This window comes from Gobio gobio, assembly GCF_949357685.1.
Source record: "Gobio gobio genome assembly, chromosome: 9".
NCBI lineage: Eukaryota > Metazoa > Chordata > Actinopteri > Cypriniformes > Gobionidae > Gobio > Gobio gobio.
In genome coordinates, this window is record NC_137115.1 from 15,202,282 (window position 1) to 15,222,311 (window position 20,030).

General features: G+C 36.6%; 1 protein-coding gene across 1 annotated transcript; it reads right to left on the reverse strand.

Moving 5' to 3' along the window:
• Positions 1–608: 608 nt before the first annotated feature.
• On the reverse strand, positions 609–19,589 carry acadl (acyl-CoA dehydrogenase long chain). The gene is made up of 11 exons (XM_079825880.1): positions 19,370–19,589; positions 18,360–18,536; positions 18,110–18,247; positions 16,506–16,670; positions 16,274–16,340; positions 12,717–12,881; positions 12,476–12,577; positions 11,956–12,069; positions 9,197–9,324; positions 3,100–3,186; positions 609–1,000 (listed from the first exon to the last, which is right to left on the reverse strand). Exons 1-11 carry the CDS (start codon positions 19,459–19,461, stop codon positions 907–909), a joined length of 1,329 nt encoding a protein of 442 aa, XP_079682006.1. The 5' UTR covers positions 19,462–19,589; the 3' UTR covers positions 609–906.
• Positions 19,590–20,030: the final 441 nt, after the last annotated feature.

Consider the following 20,030-nt stretch of genomic DNA (forward strand, 5'->3'; position numbering starts at 1 on the left):
AAACAAAACTGAACTATTTTGATGGTTGCAACAATGTGTAGTAGGGAGGATAAAAAAATAAATAAAAAACAGGCTCCAGTCAGACTCAGGCCGAGAATTTTGATAAGCTGTCAGACATGGGCTGAAGGCTAGGTTTGAGCTTCTTGTCTGCAAGCGTTCATTTTTCACAAAAGAGAGTAACGTGAGTAACAAACTCATTTAAATTTCAGTAATTGTAATTGCAATCCTTGATTAAAAAATATATTTAGTTACATGTATGTTACCGCTAAAATTAGTGGGATTACAGTAACGCGTTACTCCCAACACTGTTTATAACACCCACCACCAAACTCTCACAGACCACCCGCCTCTGCTCCATGACTCACTATGAACACGCCAGCCCGCCAGAGACTCATAAAACACACACACTTACACAGACTCTCTTTTTTACATGAATCATAACAGTGCATGATTAAAATTCAACTGTTTTTAGTGTCCTGAAAGTGTCTTTGAAAAAAAGTGAGATAAAAGAACAGAAGACCCTTCTTTAGAAACGTCTTTATAAAGATTAGGTACACACAAAGAGTTGGTATTCACATATCAAACAATCAAATCACTTCAAAAATATCTCAACTTTACAACTATAAAACACTTTTATTGTTCTTAAGTGGTGCAAATTGTTAACCTGGAAGGCAAATGTTGCTTAAAATATATCCATACATACAGCATGGAGTCACAAACAGAAGAGACATTCTTGCTGGAGACACCATATGATATCAACAGTCTGTCACATGGCATTAACATTTACTATGTGCTGAATCACTCATCTGATCTACAATCTTTTTTATAAATCAACAAACCATGAACCTCCTGCTACAGACATAGGTACCATATCAAATCATTTCATCTTGTTCATTTTTCCTATATTTATTTTTTGCTAACAATGTTGCGCGAGATGAGTTCTTTCATGATCTCGTTGGTTCCTCCATAGATGGGCTGAACTCTGGAGTCTGCAAAAGCCCTAAAAGGGAGAACATGAGACAGTCATTAAAACATTTCTGCTGCCTTTTATGTATGGGTCAAGAGACAAACTCTAGCTGAGCGAATGTCAAGAATGTCATATTTCACCTCAAGAAAAAAGAAGAAATAAACACTATATTAATTGAAGCTTATTTTTAAGATCATTAAGATATTTTACATTGTGACATTTTCATGGCAAGCACAAACTCCCCTCAAACTTTCATTATTATAATGGGGGGGGGGGGGGTTCTCTTAATAGCAAAATTCATCCCGGGTTCGAATCCGCCTTTTGCAGAACTCGCTTTTCTCCCTTTTCCCATCACATCACATTGGAAAGGCATTTACTTTCAATAATAATTAAGAAAATGTTCAAAAAGTGGAAATAAAGTGCCTAACAAAAGGTTTAATTATAATAAAAGCATGTATTGGGTAGGGAGGGCTTTTTTCCCCTAGTATGCCATTTCACTTAGTAAATAGCATCTACAGCTATTTGCACTTAGTGTAAATATCCTCTATCGCTAAGAAAATGTTATTTTCACTTAGTGTAAATGTGTCAATGACATGACATGTATTTGTTGTGTCTGAATTCATTATTTTCCTAAAAAGAATTTTAATAAATACATGTCATATATCAAATTGATATACAATAGATCTACAAAATGAAACCCTTTTAATTTTTTTGAAATTCAATTTACTTTTTGAGTTGTGGTGTTTGAAAGACCAAAAATGTCAGGTGGTGCGACCGTCCGAACGTACAAGCAGAAAACAAAACTGCAATAAGAAGGTTCATTTTCTCAGTAAATTTCTTAATCAAACAGTTTGGCATGATTATATGTGAAATTCCTTATACAGTAAATGAGGGAAAATAGTGTATCAGTCCTATTTCAAAACTATTCTATTACTTAGAACTTTTGTCAGAAAAATGTACTTCTCCAAATGTCAGGGAGAGCGACCAACATAAAAATGCCATTTTATGCAATGTTACTTTAAGAAAACCATGTGACCGCATATGACATAACACATAAGACCCCAGAGGACCCCTTTGATGCAGTAACAATGTTAGTCACCCTCCCATAAACATTAGATCATTTGACATATTTGAGTAATGATGAGGTGGATTCAACTTTTCATGTCAGGTGGTATGACCCCTGGAAAACTTTGAACATGTGTTGTTATTATAAAAATGTGTATTTGATTTTAAAAAATGTATGTATAACCTTGAGCATATGGTCAAAGATTTGTATAGGTGTCCAAGTTAATGCCTGTTAGATTTTAATTGAGTTTGAAATGTCAGGTGGTGCGACCAGCAAATTTACATTTAAAACTATCAATTCCCACTGCAATAGCAAAATGAAGTAAGAAATATAACTGTAAACAGTTATATAATGTATACAAACAATTTTTACATTTAAAAACAAAACATAAAAACTTGGGTGTTTGAAAAGTGTCCGTTTATGTGAATTCTATTTACATTTGTTTTTGTCACTGACAGCACCAGTCCCCATTTACTTTCATTGAATGGACAAAAGCAGCTTTAGGCATGTGATCATGTAATGACAAAAAAGGAAATGAAAAACTATTTCCCCCCATTTAATATGAATACTACAATAATAATAATTATTATTATTAATAGTAGTAGTAAAAATTTTATTTTAAGATTATTAGATTATTTAAACTATAAAATTAAACAAATCAATAAAGTAATATATTGCAATTACAATAATACTATTGTACTGTAAAATTAAAAAAATATATATTATTAAATTACAATAACATCTTGTTTTTTTTCATAAACTGCTCACATGTAAAATAAATGCATTTTTCAATAAATTGAATGATTTTGAAAATGCAACATTTTCCCCTTGGATTAATGCAATTTACATTATTCACATTTCAGGTTGGAAAATTCTAAAATGATCTTTTGTGTTTGATGGAAGAAATTAATTTGGGTTAGGAACGACATGAGGATGCATGACGACAGAATTTTCATTCGTGGGTAAACTATACCTTCAAACACTGTTTGCAATCACGGTCATAGAACAAACATTGCATTCAGGGCAAAGTAGACACTGCTGATGTCACTCAGTGGCTGTTACTCACTTGGCTATCGGATACTCCCACATGTAGCCCCATCCTCCATGAAGCTGCACGCACTGAGTGGCAACTTTATTCTGCAAATCTGTAGCCCTGAGGAGGGAAAAAGACACATTTACAATTAGTATAACAGTGTGCAAAAAGATGAAAGAAAGGTGGTGCTTTCTATATAAAAGCACAGGCATGCAAACTTAACATGAAACAAATCCAAAATAGGGCTGCACGATATATCATTTCAGCATCTGCATTGCGATGTGTGCATCCATGATAGTCACATTGCAGGATATGCAATGTCAAGTAAGTAGGGATCCGCACAGACCAAGCCCCACGATTCTGAACGTATATAATTCTCAGATTAATTGCAATGTTTAACAATCAGAAGTTTTTAATTTTCACATTTTTAAGTCCTGTCAGTTTAAACATTCAAGCAAGTTTAAAACATTCAGGTGCAAGAAGACACAAACGAGAACTCAATTGGAAACTCGCATGCGGTTAACTGTGTGCACACCGAATTCAGTTCTCTTTCCTGTCTTTTTGTGCGAGTTGGACGTATGACGGAGTATTTCTGTTCCAAATATATATGAGCTGCGTTCGGGTTACAGGAGCCGTCGGCAGCGCTGTCATTTTGTTTTTAGACCAGAAAATCAACAGTGTCACTAAAGAAGTGTGTTTTTGGTTGGCAAATAACCTAGCGTTAAGGAAACAGTGGATGCTGTTTGTTTTTCTGGAGCAGCAATGGAGTTCTGCAAGTGTGTTTGTTTGTTCCTGCTCGTGAGTCGAAACCGCAGGCGATGAGAGAAACTGCATCAAATGTCAAACCGTGCAATTGGTTAAATCTTAATACACACACGAAAAGAAGTATTCTCTTTATGAGCAAATCCGAAGGGGGACTGGGGATTCCCAGCATTGAATGGATTATACAGCTACCAGAGTACAGCATCTACTGCATATTTTGAATAACAACGACCTTACAGTTCGCAAAGTCGCATGGCGCTCATTGGTGCTGGATCTGAGCAAATGTAAGGTCCCCTTTGCTGCAGTCGGAGAATCGGGTTTCCTCGGCTTCCGTAAGAAACCTAGCGGAAAGCTGGACACCAGGGCTGCGGGATTCGGAGTACGTTCGGATTGGCCCGATCTGAATGACTTGTGCAGCAACAGTAATATACAGTTGAACTGGGCAAATACTGGTGGGGAGCAGGTGAATATCAGCCAGGGGCAGATTATGGATCTAAACGTGCATGCTTGCTGAGGCGACTATTCATCACAGTAAGAAGCTGAACAGTCGGATGTGCAGGCATGAAATCCTTCAGTATTTTCAAGCACAACAGCGCGATTACTGGCTTAACCTGCGCCTTCAAGGAAAGCTTGCATGCTTGCAGAGCGCGGACCATACAGTCTCTCACTCTGCGTTACATAACTCAGCCGTAAACGACGGTATCCTAAAGTTTGTTATTAAAGCTAGGCTACAAACTCTCCCGACCAAATACAATCTCTCTCTGTGGTTCCCCAAACATCACAAACCATTCTGCTTACTACACCGCGATAAGATAATGGAATCTACAGCGCACATAATGAACGGATGCCCTGCGTTCAAAGGACTTTATATTGCGTGCCACGATCGCATCGTAAACACAATGGCTCAAGAACTGCACAAAGTTTCTGGACAAAGTGCAATACACACAAATAAGACCGTTCAAACCAGCTGGTTCTCAAATCTGAATGATAATAATATAAACTTTCTTAAAAGTGTTCTCAGGGAACACCCAAATACTCCAGACATTGTAGTAATTAATGAATTAATGAAAACATTCTGATTCTAGAAGTGGGCTGTTGTTTTGATGCTTACATGGACTTGTGTTTTTCTGAGAAAATGTTAAAGTACCAGCCGTTAACAAACGCTATGGCAGTGTGTGGCTACAGGACCAAACTAATCGTTCTTATTTTGGGTAGTTTAGGACATGTGCACAGATTATGTGTCAGAGGCTTGCAGATTGCTGGACTGAGTAAAAAGAGCTCTAAGCAAATAGCCAGATATTGTTCTGTGTCAGCAATCATAGGCAGTCTGCATGTTTGGAGAAGACGATGTCACCTTTATCCATAGCCTATTGATTTATGTGGTTGAGACTGTTCGCATTGTCTGTAGTGTAAGGTTAAACATGATTAAACATCTCTTTGTGATTATTTGGATGCTGTGTTGTTTTAATCAGTATTTTTTAATTCCAAATAAAATAATTAAATGTGTGGGTGTGTGCGTGTGCGCTCATGACTCTTTAGCTCCGCCCACTGCACACCTCCAGGAGTTCGGCTGTTTTCGGAAAGAATCGGTATTAATAGCGGTGATAATAGCGTATCTATCTTTTATATGAAGGATACAATACTAGTCTATAGGTACTCAGGATTAACATGTGTAGCGAATTAGCTCTGAGGGGAAATATTAATAATTATTCATAACTCATTATGATTATTCATTATGATTAATTATGAATATTTGAATCCGTTAACTAGATTAACTTGATGTAGCTACATTTACATTACAATCATTCAATCAGTTCGTCCTAAGGACGTTCAGTATTGATTATTAATTTAATTCTTAGAAAAGGATATGTTTCATGGCCACAAAAAAATAATTATTTCTTTGAATTTACCTAAGCGCTTAGAGCGCATCAGCAAGATCGATCAATTAAAGGACAATTTGTTTGCTGGCAGGAAGTCAGGACCAAACATATATTGTCCACAAACTTTAATAACTAAATCACGGAACAAGACAAAAACCATCATTAAACATACGGACATAATAGATACATAACACGACATTAATAAACTTCTTTGTCTGAACAAAGAGTTTACAGTTTTACTAACTACACAGCGATTTCCGTTTCGTACTTGCATTTAGCCTGAGCTGTAGAAGACTGTCCGAGGTGAAATCGCATGAGAGTTTGTTGGTTCCGTCCGATGGCATTGAAGTGGCAGTCAAGTTCTTCTGCAAAAACTGAAGAAGAAATTATGAGCTTGCGTGGTTGCTTCGGATCCATTGAGGATGAGAAAATTGCATATGGCGTGCAGAGTCTGGACCTTCTGGTCCATGGCCTTGTGAGGCCTTTGGCTCGGTGTGGGTAGAGGCCTGCCATGTGCACGGCCTGCGGGACGGGAGCCCACAGACACAGCGTGTTGTCCGTGAAGCAGGAGAAGAGCGAGGAGGGACGAGTGCCTTGCTCCTTAAGAAGTCTGCAGGAGGTCACCACCTCCTGAAGTAGACTTGACCAATGAGATTGTTGGGATTTCCAAGCGGGGAAAATCTCCTCTGGAGATTTATGGCTCTTTGTTTCAAACCAGATTCAAAAGGGTCTGTGCCCATTTATACTCTAATTAATGCAACAAACACATATTGCCTCTTACGGGAACGTGACATACATGAAAGTGTAAGTTGTGAAGTGAGCATTAATTTGATAGGAGACACGACATATATAAGGTTACCTGAAATAGTAAGTTGTTCATAAGACATTCTTAAATTACATACAATGCGACCGACCCTTTACAAGACAGTTATGTGTGTACATACAAGGTCCTAGGGTGCTTGTTCATTTATAGACGGTTTGTCTATAACTTGAGGCAAAAGCGTGTGTTTTACAGGCTGTGTCCTTCCCCTGTGGACTTTAAATGTGGCCACATTCCTTTGGTGTCGTAAAACGCCTTATAACAACTTCAACTCTACAAGAATAGTTGAATCATTATTACAAGGGGAGTTCGAATATTGGTTTCCTTTAATAATATGCAAAGTATGTAAGACACCACCAAAAAAGAAAAAATCTAAACACAACGATGACCTCCAAAATACCAGTTTGAAAATATAAATCAGGTTAGACACTTTCCAAGATAATGTCTGTGGACTCTCTTCTCATCCGTAAATAAATTAGTCCACATAGGAAAAATTCATGAGTAGGCTGTTTGCTCACAACACAAGAGCTCTAAGTCCAGGTAAACAAAAAAGTAAAAAGATGATACTCAACAGTCCTTTTCTCGCTTGGTGGTAGGTGGGAAGTTTAAAGTCCTGATGAAAAAACAATGTCCACTGAAATAAAAAGAATAAATCCACTGGATCAGAGCCGTACAAAAAAAGAAAAAAGGTGTCCTTCAGCGGTAAAAGGTCTCCAGAGTAGCCTCCAAAATGTGCATCATAGTCCAGAGCGGGCACACATGAAAGAGCTCCCAAAGTCAATTTATCATTAATCTCTTTTTACTCAGAGTTAAGTCTCATTTACCTTTACTCTGACCATTACTCAGAGCTGTTAGCAAACCCATGCTAGCTCACCAAACACCCTCTACCTCAAAATGGCCGCCCTCCTCCTTTAAAGGTCAACCCATCACAATAAGAGTCCTCAGAGGCCAACAAAAGTCCCCCTAATTCTCCCTCAGACAAAAAAAACACATGTAAACGTTCCAAATTAACAAACATGCAAAAAACCCCAACATTGATCATTTAGGTATGCCACCTTTACATATACCAGGACCTATTCCCACATATAATGAACATAGTGCAGGGTTTTACTGTAAGAGTGTTACAGCCTTATCAGTTTTATTTCCAGGGTAACCGAGGATCCTTCTCTGTGGTGTTGAGGGAAGGTCTGTTATTCAGCACAAAGTATTTAAAACATATTTGTTAAATGTAACAGGCAATTAAGTGTCTGATTTTGCTCAGTCACTACACATGAGATTGGCAGAAACTCATGTTTCTGCCAAATCATGAAATGACTGGAACATTCAACAAACAATGTTAAATGTGACTGCACCTTATGGAGGGTATGTGTGTGACGTCACCGTCAGGCAGAGTCGCTGTGGTTACGCCCACTGAGTGGCTGAAAGACTGAGCGGCAGCATTGGTTTTAAGCGTGAATGCCACAAAAAACACAAAACACCTACATATAATGTATTTATAAAAAGCGTTCCCAGCTTTATGTATTTCCCCGGAATCGAAACCAGGCACATATAAATGTCAGGAAACACATTTCCTGGCTGCATGTCAATATCCAATAGATCACTGGATCTTTGGTAAGTTGTAAGGAACACTATAATGAGTCCAACCTTTAGTTTAAACTGATAATCTTTTGTTTTACTCGTGTTTTCACAGTTTTTCCTATTAAATCCAGTCATGCAGCAGCTCTTTTACCACTCAGTCCGGCTGAGGGGGTGCATTCCGGTGGGAAAGTGACGTCAATGCATACCCTTATAGACAGGGCTTGGCAAACTAGTCCAATTACAAATGATTACCTCTTTCTCCACCAGTATTTTAAAAAAAGCTGCCAGCCACCACCTGGATTTTTGATCATTTTCACAAAATGTTCATTGCCCCCAGAACATTTTGTTGTATGAATATCTGAACATGCAATATAATCAAAATAAAGAACAGACCATCTGCTTAAAAAATATATATATATACATATGTTTTATTATAGCTTAATGCATTCTTTTTTTTTATCAACACTTGAATGTGGGTAAGTTTCATAAAAAAAAGCTATATTTTGAGCAAAAAGCTGAGAAAATCTAATTTGTGTCAAAAAGACTACATCCAGATCGGATTCAGAACAATGGTCTAAACACAGATGGAGTAGGTCGAGTCCATCAAGTCCCCCCAAAGCATCCACAGACCTATAGCTCGTCCTGGGTCGACATTTAATTCGGTAATGTTAGGCAGTTTTGATTTATATGCTGTTTAATGTTTATGATAACGATATTTTACATCTGCTTACATATGCTATTGCTTGTTTCTGCTTCTTTTTCTCCTGTGTTTTTATCCGGAGATTCTGTACTCTTTCAGAAGGTGTGTCATAGCGCCCCCTACTGTATAACAGTGAACCTACATTGTAAAACTGTACAGAGATCAGCTAAAAACAATGGACACTTGTGTGGGTTCACCAGATCAACACCCACTAACAAGAAACCCTAAGAATTTTGAAACGTATCGAAACCAAGGCTCTAAACAGTATGATGTGACGAAGCCTTGTTTGCTGAAATAACGTTACTTGGGTAGTACAAAAGATTTGAAGCTTCGTTAAGCAGTGTTTCAAAAGCATAAGTGTTCAGCAGGTTTACTAAACAAGAGACTCACCAGTATTTGGCCATGGATGCTGTGCTTGAGTCCAGCTTCTTCTCACTGTGGAGCTGAAGGCAGCTGTCAATGAAAGCACGACCTACACAGATGTCTGTCTTTAACTCAGCCAGTTTGTGCTGCACCACCTGAAAAACAGACAGACAATCACATATAGTTCTGATGATGATGAGTTATTAGTGTAAACCTGATTTAGACCTCACTGATTCTACTCATCCATAAGCACAAATGAACAACATAATGGAGCTTATTTCATTTCTCTGCCGGTAGGATGGAGGGATACAGTTACAAAGTGAGTGTGTGGCTGTGACCTTACGTGAGGTTAAAAGCAGACTAAACAAATGAAAAAACGAATTACGAGGATCTGGCACAGAAATTCAATACAACTGAAAGGGGTTTTTAAAGGGGTCAAACCATGAAGAATCAAATTTTCTTGTTTGAGATAAGAGAGCTGACAATACTATGAAAATAGTCGAATCATACACTATACAAATAATGCCCAGAGTCTAACAAAAACATTTATTGAAACAAAGTTGTAAAAGTCTCATTCTGAAATTGATTTCTGTCATCAAACCCTATAAGAATCCACGTTTACATGTCAACAATGCCTATAAAGTGTTCAAAATATTGGCCGCCCAATGAGGTAATAAATTGGAAGTAGGACAGACAAGAATCAGCAGAAGAACCAATGATAAGAGTAAAATGTGTCAAAGTTCACCAGGTCTTTGCTCTTGCTGGTTGTGTGTAGCACCTGCAACTCTGCAAATCCATCTGAAGTTTATTGCCTGATCATTTCAGTCTAATCTTAATACCTTATGCAGCATATTTCAGTGCAGATTGTTTTTGAATCTGTCAATGAAGCTAATATTAAATAATGGGACAGGTCAAAACTGTACTAAACTCGAAATAAATGTACTATATCTCAGTTCACATGTGTAGTGGGTATTTACATAGATGTCTTAAAGGCACAGCTGCAAAAACAGAAAGGTAATCCAAACTACATAATGACTGTTTTAGTACATGTGCACTTAAGGTGCATTTACACATATATTTGGGACACATGGGCTCCACTTGACCCCTGAAGGTGTGCCGTGATATCTGGCACCAAGATGTTAGCAGCAGATCCTAAAGTTGCCTTCTTCCAATAGTGCATCCTGATGCCATGTGTTCCCCAGGTAAGCAACGCAAACGCATACGGCCATCCATGTGATGTAAAAGAAAACGTGATTCATCAGACCAGGCCACCTTCTTCCATTGCTCCGAGGTCCAGTTCTGATGCTGTACAGTGGACAGGGGTCAGCATGGGCCCCCTGACTGGTCTGCGGCTATATACGCAACAAACTGCGATGCACTGTGCATTCGGACCACACAGGCCAGCTTCCGCTCCCCACATGCATTAATGAGCCTTGGCTGCCCATGACCCTGTCACCGGTTCACCACTGTTCCTTCCTTGGACCACTTTTGATAGATACTGACCACTGCAGACCAGGAACAACCCACAATAGCTGTAGTTTTGGAGATGTTCTGACCCAGTAGTCTAGCCATCACAATTCCCTCAAATCCTTAAGCTTGCCCATTTTTCCTGCTTCTAACACATCAACTTTGAGGACAAAATGTTCAAATGCTGCCTAATATATCCAACCAACTAACAGGTGCCATGATAAAGAGATAATCAGTTTTATTCACTTCACCTGTCATAATATTATGCCTGATCAGCATATGTGTGTGTATATGTAATATCCTGCACCTTAAAGGATTTGTTCACTTTTAAATAAACTTTTGCTGATAATTTACTCACCCCCATGTTATCCAAGATGTCCATGTCTTTCTTTACTCGAAAAGAAATTAAGGTTTTTGATGAAAACATTCCAGGATATTTCTCCATATAATGGACTTCAGTCGGCTCCAAACAGTTTCAGTACAGCTTCAAAGGGCTTTAAACAATAGCAGACGATGAATAAGGGTCTCATCTAGCGAAACGATCGGTTTCTGCGAGAAACCGAGCAGTATTTATGCTATTATTTTACCTCTTATCAGACGAACGTGGTAATCTCTGAGCTCCGCTATAACTTCAGCTAAGTGAGGTCAAAATACGAGCGTGGTCATAGATATATCGATCGCAGATGCCTCATTCTACTGATCCGTGCAGGCATTAATGAGGCATCTACGTATACATCTATGATCACGCTCGTATTTTGACCTCACTTAACGGAAGTTATGGCGCAGCTCAGAGATGATCACGTTCGTCTGATAAGAGGTAAAATAATAGCATAAATACTGCTCGGTTTCTCGCAGAAACTGATTGTTTCGCTAAATAAGACCCTTTTTCATCATCTGGTATCGTTTGGTATCGTTTAAAGCCCTTTGAAGCTTTACTGAAACTGTCATTTGGACCTTGAACCGTTTGGAGCCCATTGAAGTCCATTATATGGAGAAATATCCTGGAATGTTTTCATCAAAAACCTTAATTTCTTTTTAAAAAGTGAACTAATCCTTTAGGTACAAATGTACTAAAAACAGTCATTACTAAAACAGATAAAACAGATCACCATGGGAATTAATAAGTAATATCTGGTTTAAACATTTGATTAAACCTATTATTTATATTACTTATTTATAGTAGCCAGAAAGATTTTCAGTGATGAAAGGCTAACACAAAATTGGGCCAACTGTGTAATGGAAATACTTCCAAAGCAGCAGAAACAAAACTGTATGACCCCTTAAAAAAAAAAAAAAAAAAAGACCCCTTTTATATTTACCTGCAGGTCAGCGATGGTCTTACCAAACGCCTTCCGCTGCATCACATAGTTCCTTGTCTCTTCAAACATGAACTCACAGCTGGCAAGGCCCATGACTGCTATAAGAAGGCGTTCCTGCAGAATGACAGAGAAGGAAAAACCCTAACTGAAATCTTTCCCTATTCCTATTATATAATGCTGTGTCAGCCTATTTGTAGAATTGTTCAAATTCGCTGAATCTTATTCCCTTCATATTTTGATATCTTCTACTGACAATGCAATCTGTGTACAAAAGATCTTCACAGACAGATGCAATATGTAAGCGGGAATTGATTGAATGCTGAAATTAGGAGGGGGAGATCAACTCTAATAATACAAATAATACTCATTAATACACACAGAACTTATTAATAATATTAATAAACACTACTTATTAGGCATTATACAGAGCTAGGAAGAAACAGAAATATCATGGCAACTTTTGAAGACAGTCAGTTCCCTTCAGAGCTAGACAGCAGAAGATTTGTGCTCTCACTTATACCTGTGGCAGCTCGTTCATCAGATAATAAAATCCTTTATTGACCTGACCCAACAAAGCTTCAGCGGGCAAACGCACGTCCTCAAAAAACAGCTCAGCTGTATCCTGCATAGAAACAAAGACCCAATACATTTATAACCAGTCTGCTATAATTGTTCAATAAATTCTATTTACTCTTACACAAGACAGCAAATCATATGCATTTAAAACAGATGTAATGTATATGGAAGGCGTCAGGAGGCACCTGAGCTTTGAGCCCGAGCTTCTCCAGCTTGCGGCCCTTTTGGAAGCCCTTAGTGCCTTCGTCAACCAGGAACAGACTGATTCCATGAGCTGCTGTCTTCGCTTCGCGGTTAGTCACGGCAACTACAAGCACTACACCACTCATCCAGCCGTTTGTGATGAACACCTGACAGAAAGTGACTGTTTTAACAAAACCTGAATGAAAATTCAAGAATATTCATAATAACCAACCAACTAATCTACAGAAGATTCAGTCTGCACTCTCCCTGCTTAATATAATAATTAATAATAGTAATAATAAAGCAGTAGTTCACCTCAAAACCTTCTTGTTTGTCTAAGAACAGTTTTTATTGAAATCAAACTGCCCAAACAACTTCCTCTTCTTTCTTAGGTAACAGAGATGAAACATCAGCACAAGACTGCCTGCATAGACAGATCAAAGCCTATTTCATCATCGCCCCATTTGGCCACCCACTGGCGCATTTTAGTTTAGGGAGATACCACTTGAAATAAAAATAGATTTAGATGCCATCTAAGTTTCAAATGTAGTGCAGTTCTTAGTTGTGGAAGAACATTGTAGCTGCATAATTTCTGATGGTTTCTAAACTGGGAAGTGGCTGTTTATTTTCAACAAAATACCTGATCATGTCAGTTAGGCTTAAGAATTTATGCTACAATTGGATATAAGCTTTGCAAAAACTATTTTAGTGAAAGATGGACACGGCCCTTAATGCGGCAACACGTAAGAAACCATGTTAATTCTAAAGCCTGATCTGAGATAAATGATTATTTTGATTGGTCTACCCGAAAATACAATACAATAGCTATAATTATATCAACATTCTTCTGCACTAGTGCTGACCAAGACCAAAAGCACACTTTATGCCTATTATAGAATCTTTACACTGGTAATCTGCTAGTTTTGCACTGATCTGAAAATGATTTTATTAGTTTAGAAGTTACCACTGGTCTTGTACCAGACTACCTCTTAAAAATACTTTCTGTCTATAAACCATGAAGGCCCCTTTTAGCTTTTCCACAAAATAGAACTAAAACATTTGGTGATGCCGCATTCAGCCATTGCACTCAATGCCTCTGGAACCCCTGAAGAGGTGATTTAAAAATCCACTTATGTAATCTGGCTTTTCTGTAGCATCTAAATCTTTTCAGATTTTTGATTTTCATTATTTACCATTTGTTTTATTTATTATCATCATTATAATTTACAGTACCTGTCAAAAGTTTGTAAACTTTACAATTTTGTAATCTTTTTGAAATAAGTCTCTTCAGCTCACCAAGGCTGCATTTATTTAATCAAAAATAAAGTTTAAAGTGTGTACATGGGGAACAGGACTGCAATTTCTTCTAGCCTGTGTCAGACTCTTACGCTGTTGATGTAACGTAAACAGTGCAGCGCTTCCAGAATGCCGGCTTACCATTAGCCGACGCTGTTCACGTGAGCACCACGACGCATGCACAGGGTTCCCACTATTTCATGAACACCAGATTCAAGGACTTTCAATTACTTTTTAAAGCACCTTTTATTTTAAATCAAGCACAATAAATACGATAAAGGTGGGTGTGTTACTGCCAATATATCAAATACCTACTGTACCGGTGTCTACCATTAATGCAGTAACGCTAAGGCATATACTGACAACTAAAATACAATTTCCAATGAGGACAAATTTCCAATTTTACAAAATGCAATGAGGAAAGAGGCCGGTGTACAAGAGCGAGCAAGTTTTAACGAGAGATGCAGTTTGCAGCGCTCTTATTCCTGCTTTTAACATTTATTTCACACTAGTTGTAGTTTTCTTTTTTATAAATCATGACTTAATTATAACATCAAAATATAGAGATAACATTGTATACATGAATTTTCCAATTAAATGAAAAGATATGGACAAGTTAATTGTTAGGCATTAAAAATATGCAAAATTATTTATTAAATCACCTGTACATGTACCTTTTTAAAAATCAATTTGAAGGCTTTTAAGACCTGCACATATATTATATTTAACATGTATAATTGCTGCCATAATAACAGCCCAATTCAAATGTTTACGTGCTTTTCTTCTTTTTATTTTTCGAGCGGTGATGAAATATTGCTCTTGTGATTTACTTGACAGCATTTCAGTAATGAACGTCTCGATGTTTAAAATGCATCCAAATGACAGCAAAGTGCAACCATACGGTGGCCTGCAGTGGTCAAAAAGGATATAAACAGGGAATTTTGAAGTGATCTCATCTTGAAAACTCAGAGATGTGGATTTGGACGGCAATTAAATTACCACACGTCCTTGGTGTAAAAACAGTAGGTAATTCAGACAGGGATTTTTACGCAGGTGGTGGGAGAAAAACACTGACATTCTGGATTTGAGCGGCAATAAAATCACTGACTAGCCCCTACCATCTGAACAGGGCTTTTGACAGTAGATGGCGCTTAAGAAACAGCAGAAATATATTGAAATAGCTTCCTCCCGTAATGCTGTTTTGTTCTAGCTGTTTTGTTCTAGCACCATGCTACTTTAACAAAATGCAGTTCATGCTTAATTCAAGCACTTTCAAGGACCTATGTTTGTTTTCAAGTACTTTCCAGGCCTTGAATCCATGTGTCTGCATTTACATAATAATAATAATAATAACAATAATAATAATAATAATAAATGTTTCTTGAGCAGCAAATCAACATGTTAGAATGATTTCTGAAGGATCACATGACACTGAAGACTGGAGTAATGCGGCCTAATATTCAGCTTTGCATCACATGAATAGATTATATTTTAATATATATTCAAATAGAAAACAGTTCTTTTAATTTGTAATGATATTTAGCAATTTACTGTTTTTACTGTATTTTTGATAAAATACTGCAAATGGTAAGCATAAGAGACTTACTTCAAAAACATTTTTAAAAAAAATGGGTAACACTTTATAATAAGGTTCATTAGTTAACTACATTTGTTAACATGATCTAATAATGAACTGCCCTTATTAAGCATTTATTAATTCCTGTTCATGTTAATTTCAACATTTACTAATACTTTATTAAAATCTTGTTAACATTAGTTAATGCAATGTGAACTAACATGAACAAACCATAAACAGCTGTATTTTTATTAACGTTAACAAAGATGAACAAATACAGTAACAAATGTATTGCTCAGGGTAAGTTATGTTAGTTAATACATTAACTAATGTTAACTAATGAAACCTTATAGCAAAGTGGTTCCAAACTTTTGACAGGTACTGTATTTCTATTATAGTTTGCTTTATAAAAATGTGATTGTAGATCATTCTTTGTTTTATATCTATTCTACCATTTTAATGTTTTATTATAAACAATTTTTGTATTATTTGAATTGCTTGTATTGTGTCAATCACTTGTTTACACTTGCATTGGATTAGTTTGAAAGACATTATATAAATTATGATTGACTGATTGACTGATTGATTGATTGACTGATTGACTGATTGACTGATTGATTGATTGATTGATTGATTGATTGATTGATTGATTGATTGATTGATTGATTGATTGATTGATTTTCATACCTTGCTTCCATTAAGAATCCAGTCGTTTCCATCTTTTTTTGCATACGTCTTCACTCCTTGAAGGTCACTTCGAGAGAAAATAGAACCCGTGACCAGGGAAGACCAGATCAGTGATCAAATGAATATCTCACAATATGTATTTGTATCTTTAAAAGTCAAATTCATTTGTTCACCCAGCCGAGGGACCAAAGTGACATTTATTCTTTAATGTCATGCCTGCACTGAATCGCACCTGCCGGCTCCAGGTTCTGTCATAGCTATGGCCCCGATGCATTTCCCAGCAGTCATCTGTGGAATATAGCGCTCGATCTGAGCCTTAGAGCCATAGTGACTGATATAAGGCATTACAATCTCAGAGTGGAGAGAGAACCCAGGACCACTGCAGTTACAGTACATTCTACAACACAAACAGAGCCAGACCACTTACTACATTACAACACACACAGACATACAAAGCCAAGGGAAAAATGTAACTCCATACAATCAGGGTGGTGCACCATTCAGAAGTAAAATGCATTTTAAATCGCATTTTACATTTTTTAATTAAAAATGATTATTACTTAAAAAATTAAGTTTTGATAATTTATTATTATTATATTAGTGTTAGCATTATTATTACATTGAGACATATCTAAATTCTATTGTACAACAGTAATGCATTTGTCCAGTTAAACCGAACTTTTATTTTGACGGGTTGCCGTGAATACTTTTGAGTTTCTGTGTGTTTATGATATGGTTTTTCCTCAAATTAATCGGTAAAATGCTCATAAAAGTAACTCTCAGTGGCTCTGGAGATGACGTTTGTGCGTTCATATCTTCATATGAGATGGAAACAAGCAACCGTCACGTGCGATTCTGAGTGAGTGAGTGAGTGAGTAAGTGTGTGTATGTGTGTGTGTGTGTGTGTGTGTGTGTGTGTGAGAGAGAGAAGGAGGTAAATTAAACCGCGCAGGATATGCAGTATTTGTAATTAAATAGTCTTTTTGCTGTTTAATATTCACAGACAATAGTCCATATCACCAGATGCGTTCTAAGGTACCGAAATTTGGTACTGATTGATTTAATTTGAATCGGTCCTCGGTAGTACCGATGTAATTTGGTCGGTGCCCTTAAAAGTACAGAGTTCGTACCCAACCCTAGTTATGTGCTTGTGCCAAAAAAAGTTATGGACTGTAGCTTTAAAAACATGACTGTTGTAAGTTTAAATCATATAACTGCTTTAAGTGCATTTTTAAATAATTACCCAAAAACATCCTGCAGATTACATGTATTTCAAGAAACATTAGATGATATCAATAATCAATGCTTGAAAATGTCACCTGTTAAAATGTTTATTAATATAGATTTTAAAGAATAATATTTAATAAATTAACATTTATTTATGTCAGAATCTATTATTCAATATTCCTATTCCTATCTGTCCATATTCCTATCAATTATTATATTTTATTCATAATAAAAGTTACCAGAATATTATATGGAGGACATTTGGTGGCGTTTGTTTTGTTTTATGGCAAAATTAAAAATGTGTTTGATAACTGGTAACTATTTTGATATTTTTTTGTCTTAAAAAGCAGGCTTAATATTTATTTATTTTGGGTCCTAATTAGGAGATGAAGAGCACATTAAGCTTATATTTAATCAAGCAGTAAAAACGTCCCATCCCGCGCCCAAAATCTGGGATACTAGTCTGATTACAAACATATTATTAGGGTCAATGTAAACGCAGCTACTGCATTTACATTTTAAAATGATGAATTTTGCCCAATCTGCTGTAGGGTCAGATAGGTATGGGAGGAGCTGCTGTGACAGACAGGTGAGGGCGGGGCTACTCACTGCTCCTCCCACACGATAGCAGCAGACAGGAGGTCTCCTCCGATTCCTCCATGCTCCTCAGGTGTATATATTCCCAGCAATCCGTGTTCTCCAGCCTTTTCCCAAACCTCTTTGCTGACCTCACCAGCCTTCTCCCACCTATAAGCACATGCGCATACATTTAAAACTGTACCACATTTTTATCCTGTAGCTATTATTACATGTCACACTCAAGATGAGATGGTACGAGAAAGCCAAACTGGTGACTTACTGAGTGTGATATGGAACAACTTCCTCTTGAAAGAAGCGCCGCACATTCTGACGGAACAGGTCGTGTTCCTCTGAGAAGATCCGTCTGGTGCCGATGTCCATCAACGTCTTGGCCATGGACGTTTCAGGTCGAAAGGGTGCTGCTGTTTCCCCATGCTGGAGCTCCGCATGCTGCATTCTAGGAATCAAATTAACACCTTAAAATAGACTTGGCTATAGTTATTTAAATATTATAAATATATTACATATTATAAATATATACCTTTGATATATACACCATATAATTTAATAATATGTTCAACCACATTTGCAAACCACTGTATTCGTGTGGTACTCCAGGTACTTTAACGAAAACAACATAAGAATACTTTTGGTAATATTTTTTTAGTTTAATATTCCTCAAAATGCTCTATTAACATGCATTCTAATTTCACTGTGAAAATGCATAGGAAACAGTGTAATTAAAATAACACACATATTAACATTCTGATGAACCCTTTCTGTTTTAGACAAAAAGCCATTTTTAACAATTCAGTATGTGATGTTACAACTAAACCACCATGAGGTGATTTACTTTTGACCTTTTTCCATACTTGTATATACAGCTTTCTTCTTTATATTTCATTATGATACATAATACATAATTTAGAGGAAAATGGATTGGAAAGATTTTATTTTTTACTGTAGAAGCTTAGTCATAGTCAGGGGGAAAATATATAAAATCGCTACAGTTAAAACCATTATTTGGTCAACCCTGTTTAATTAAGTTAATTTACCTTATAAAATTAAAATTATACTATATTTTACAAGAAAATATATGTAATGTTTTAGAGGTGCTTTACTATTTTAGCTTAATTTTGTACAGTAAAGTTATAGTAACGACACCTATTTTAATAATAAATTAAAAATAACCATTTTGTCTTTGTGAATTTTTAATTCATGTATCAGAGACAATATGGAAAAATAAACTATTTCTGCGAAGGGTAAAACAATAAAGAATATTACACTCACCTAGACATAGTGACGGCAAACGCCTGTTTATTCCGCAAATATACATTTTTCGTCGCAGGAGATAAACTCCTCAGTGTCTTAAGGGCAAACATGCTGGACGTGATCGACTCAAACGCTGAAGCTCGATTTTTGACAGGTCGTACACTGTCCGTGAACTTTCCTCTAAATTACAGGGGGAAAAAACACTTCCGTTTGAAACAAATATACACAAAGACAACATGTCAAAATAAGAGTCTCATTACATTAATGCTGTTGTGAGCATTGAATTTGAATCGCTCAACAGAGCTCAGATTTACCTGCTTGTGTACATTTTTTTTTTTGGAATAACTAATGATATGGGAAGATTTCTGGCTGTTTCTGCAAAAAAAAAATTCTATTTAATAAAGTTGTTGAAGTCTCTATTAAAATGATTCACAATTGCTACCCAGTTAATTATAAACTTGCTAAATGTAATAATAGCTATTTCCCCCAGGTGCTCCTTTTGTCTTCGGTTTGAAGAGACAATTAATAATTTGTTTGTTTTGGGACTGTGTATATTGCAAAGTATTCTGGGTTGACTTTTCAAACTTTGTTAAAAGTTATCTAGGCTATCTTCAAACTTCTGTAAGCCTATAAGCCAAAAAAAATGTATTAGACCCTTCTCATTTTATATTTGTACTTA

Excerpts from the sequence above, each read along its gene's own strand:
- acadl (XM_079825880.1), bottom strand. The coding sequence starts at position 19,461 with ATGTTTGCCCTTAAGACACTGAGGAGTTTATCTCCTGCGACGAAAAAT. Across the intron at positions 16,341-16,505 it reads ACAGAACCTGGAGCCGGCAG|TGACCTTCAAGGAGTGAAGA; the intron begins GTGCGATTCAGT and ends TTTCTCTCGAAG. Across the intron at positions 12,578-12,716 it reads AGCTCGGGCTCAAAGCTCAG|GATACAGCTGAGCTGTTTTT; the intron begins GTGCCTCCTGAC and ends GTTTCTATGCAG.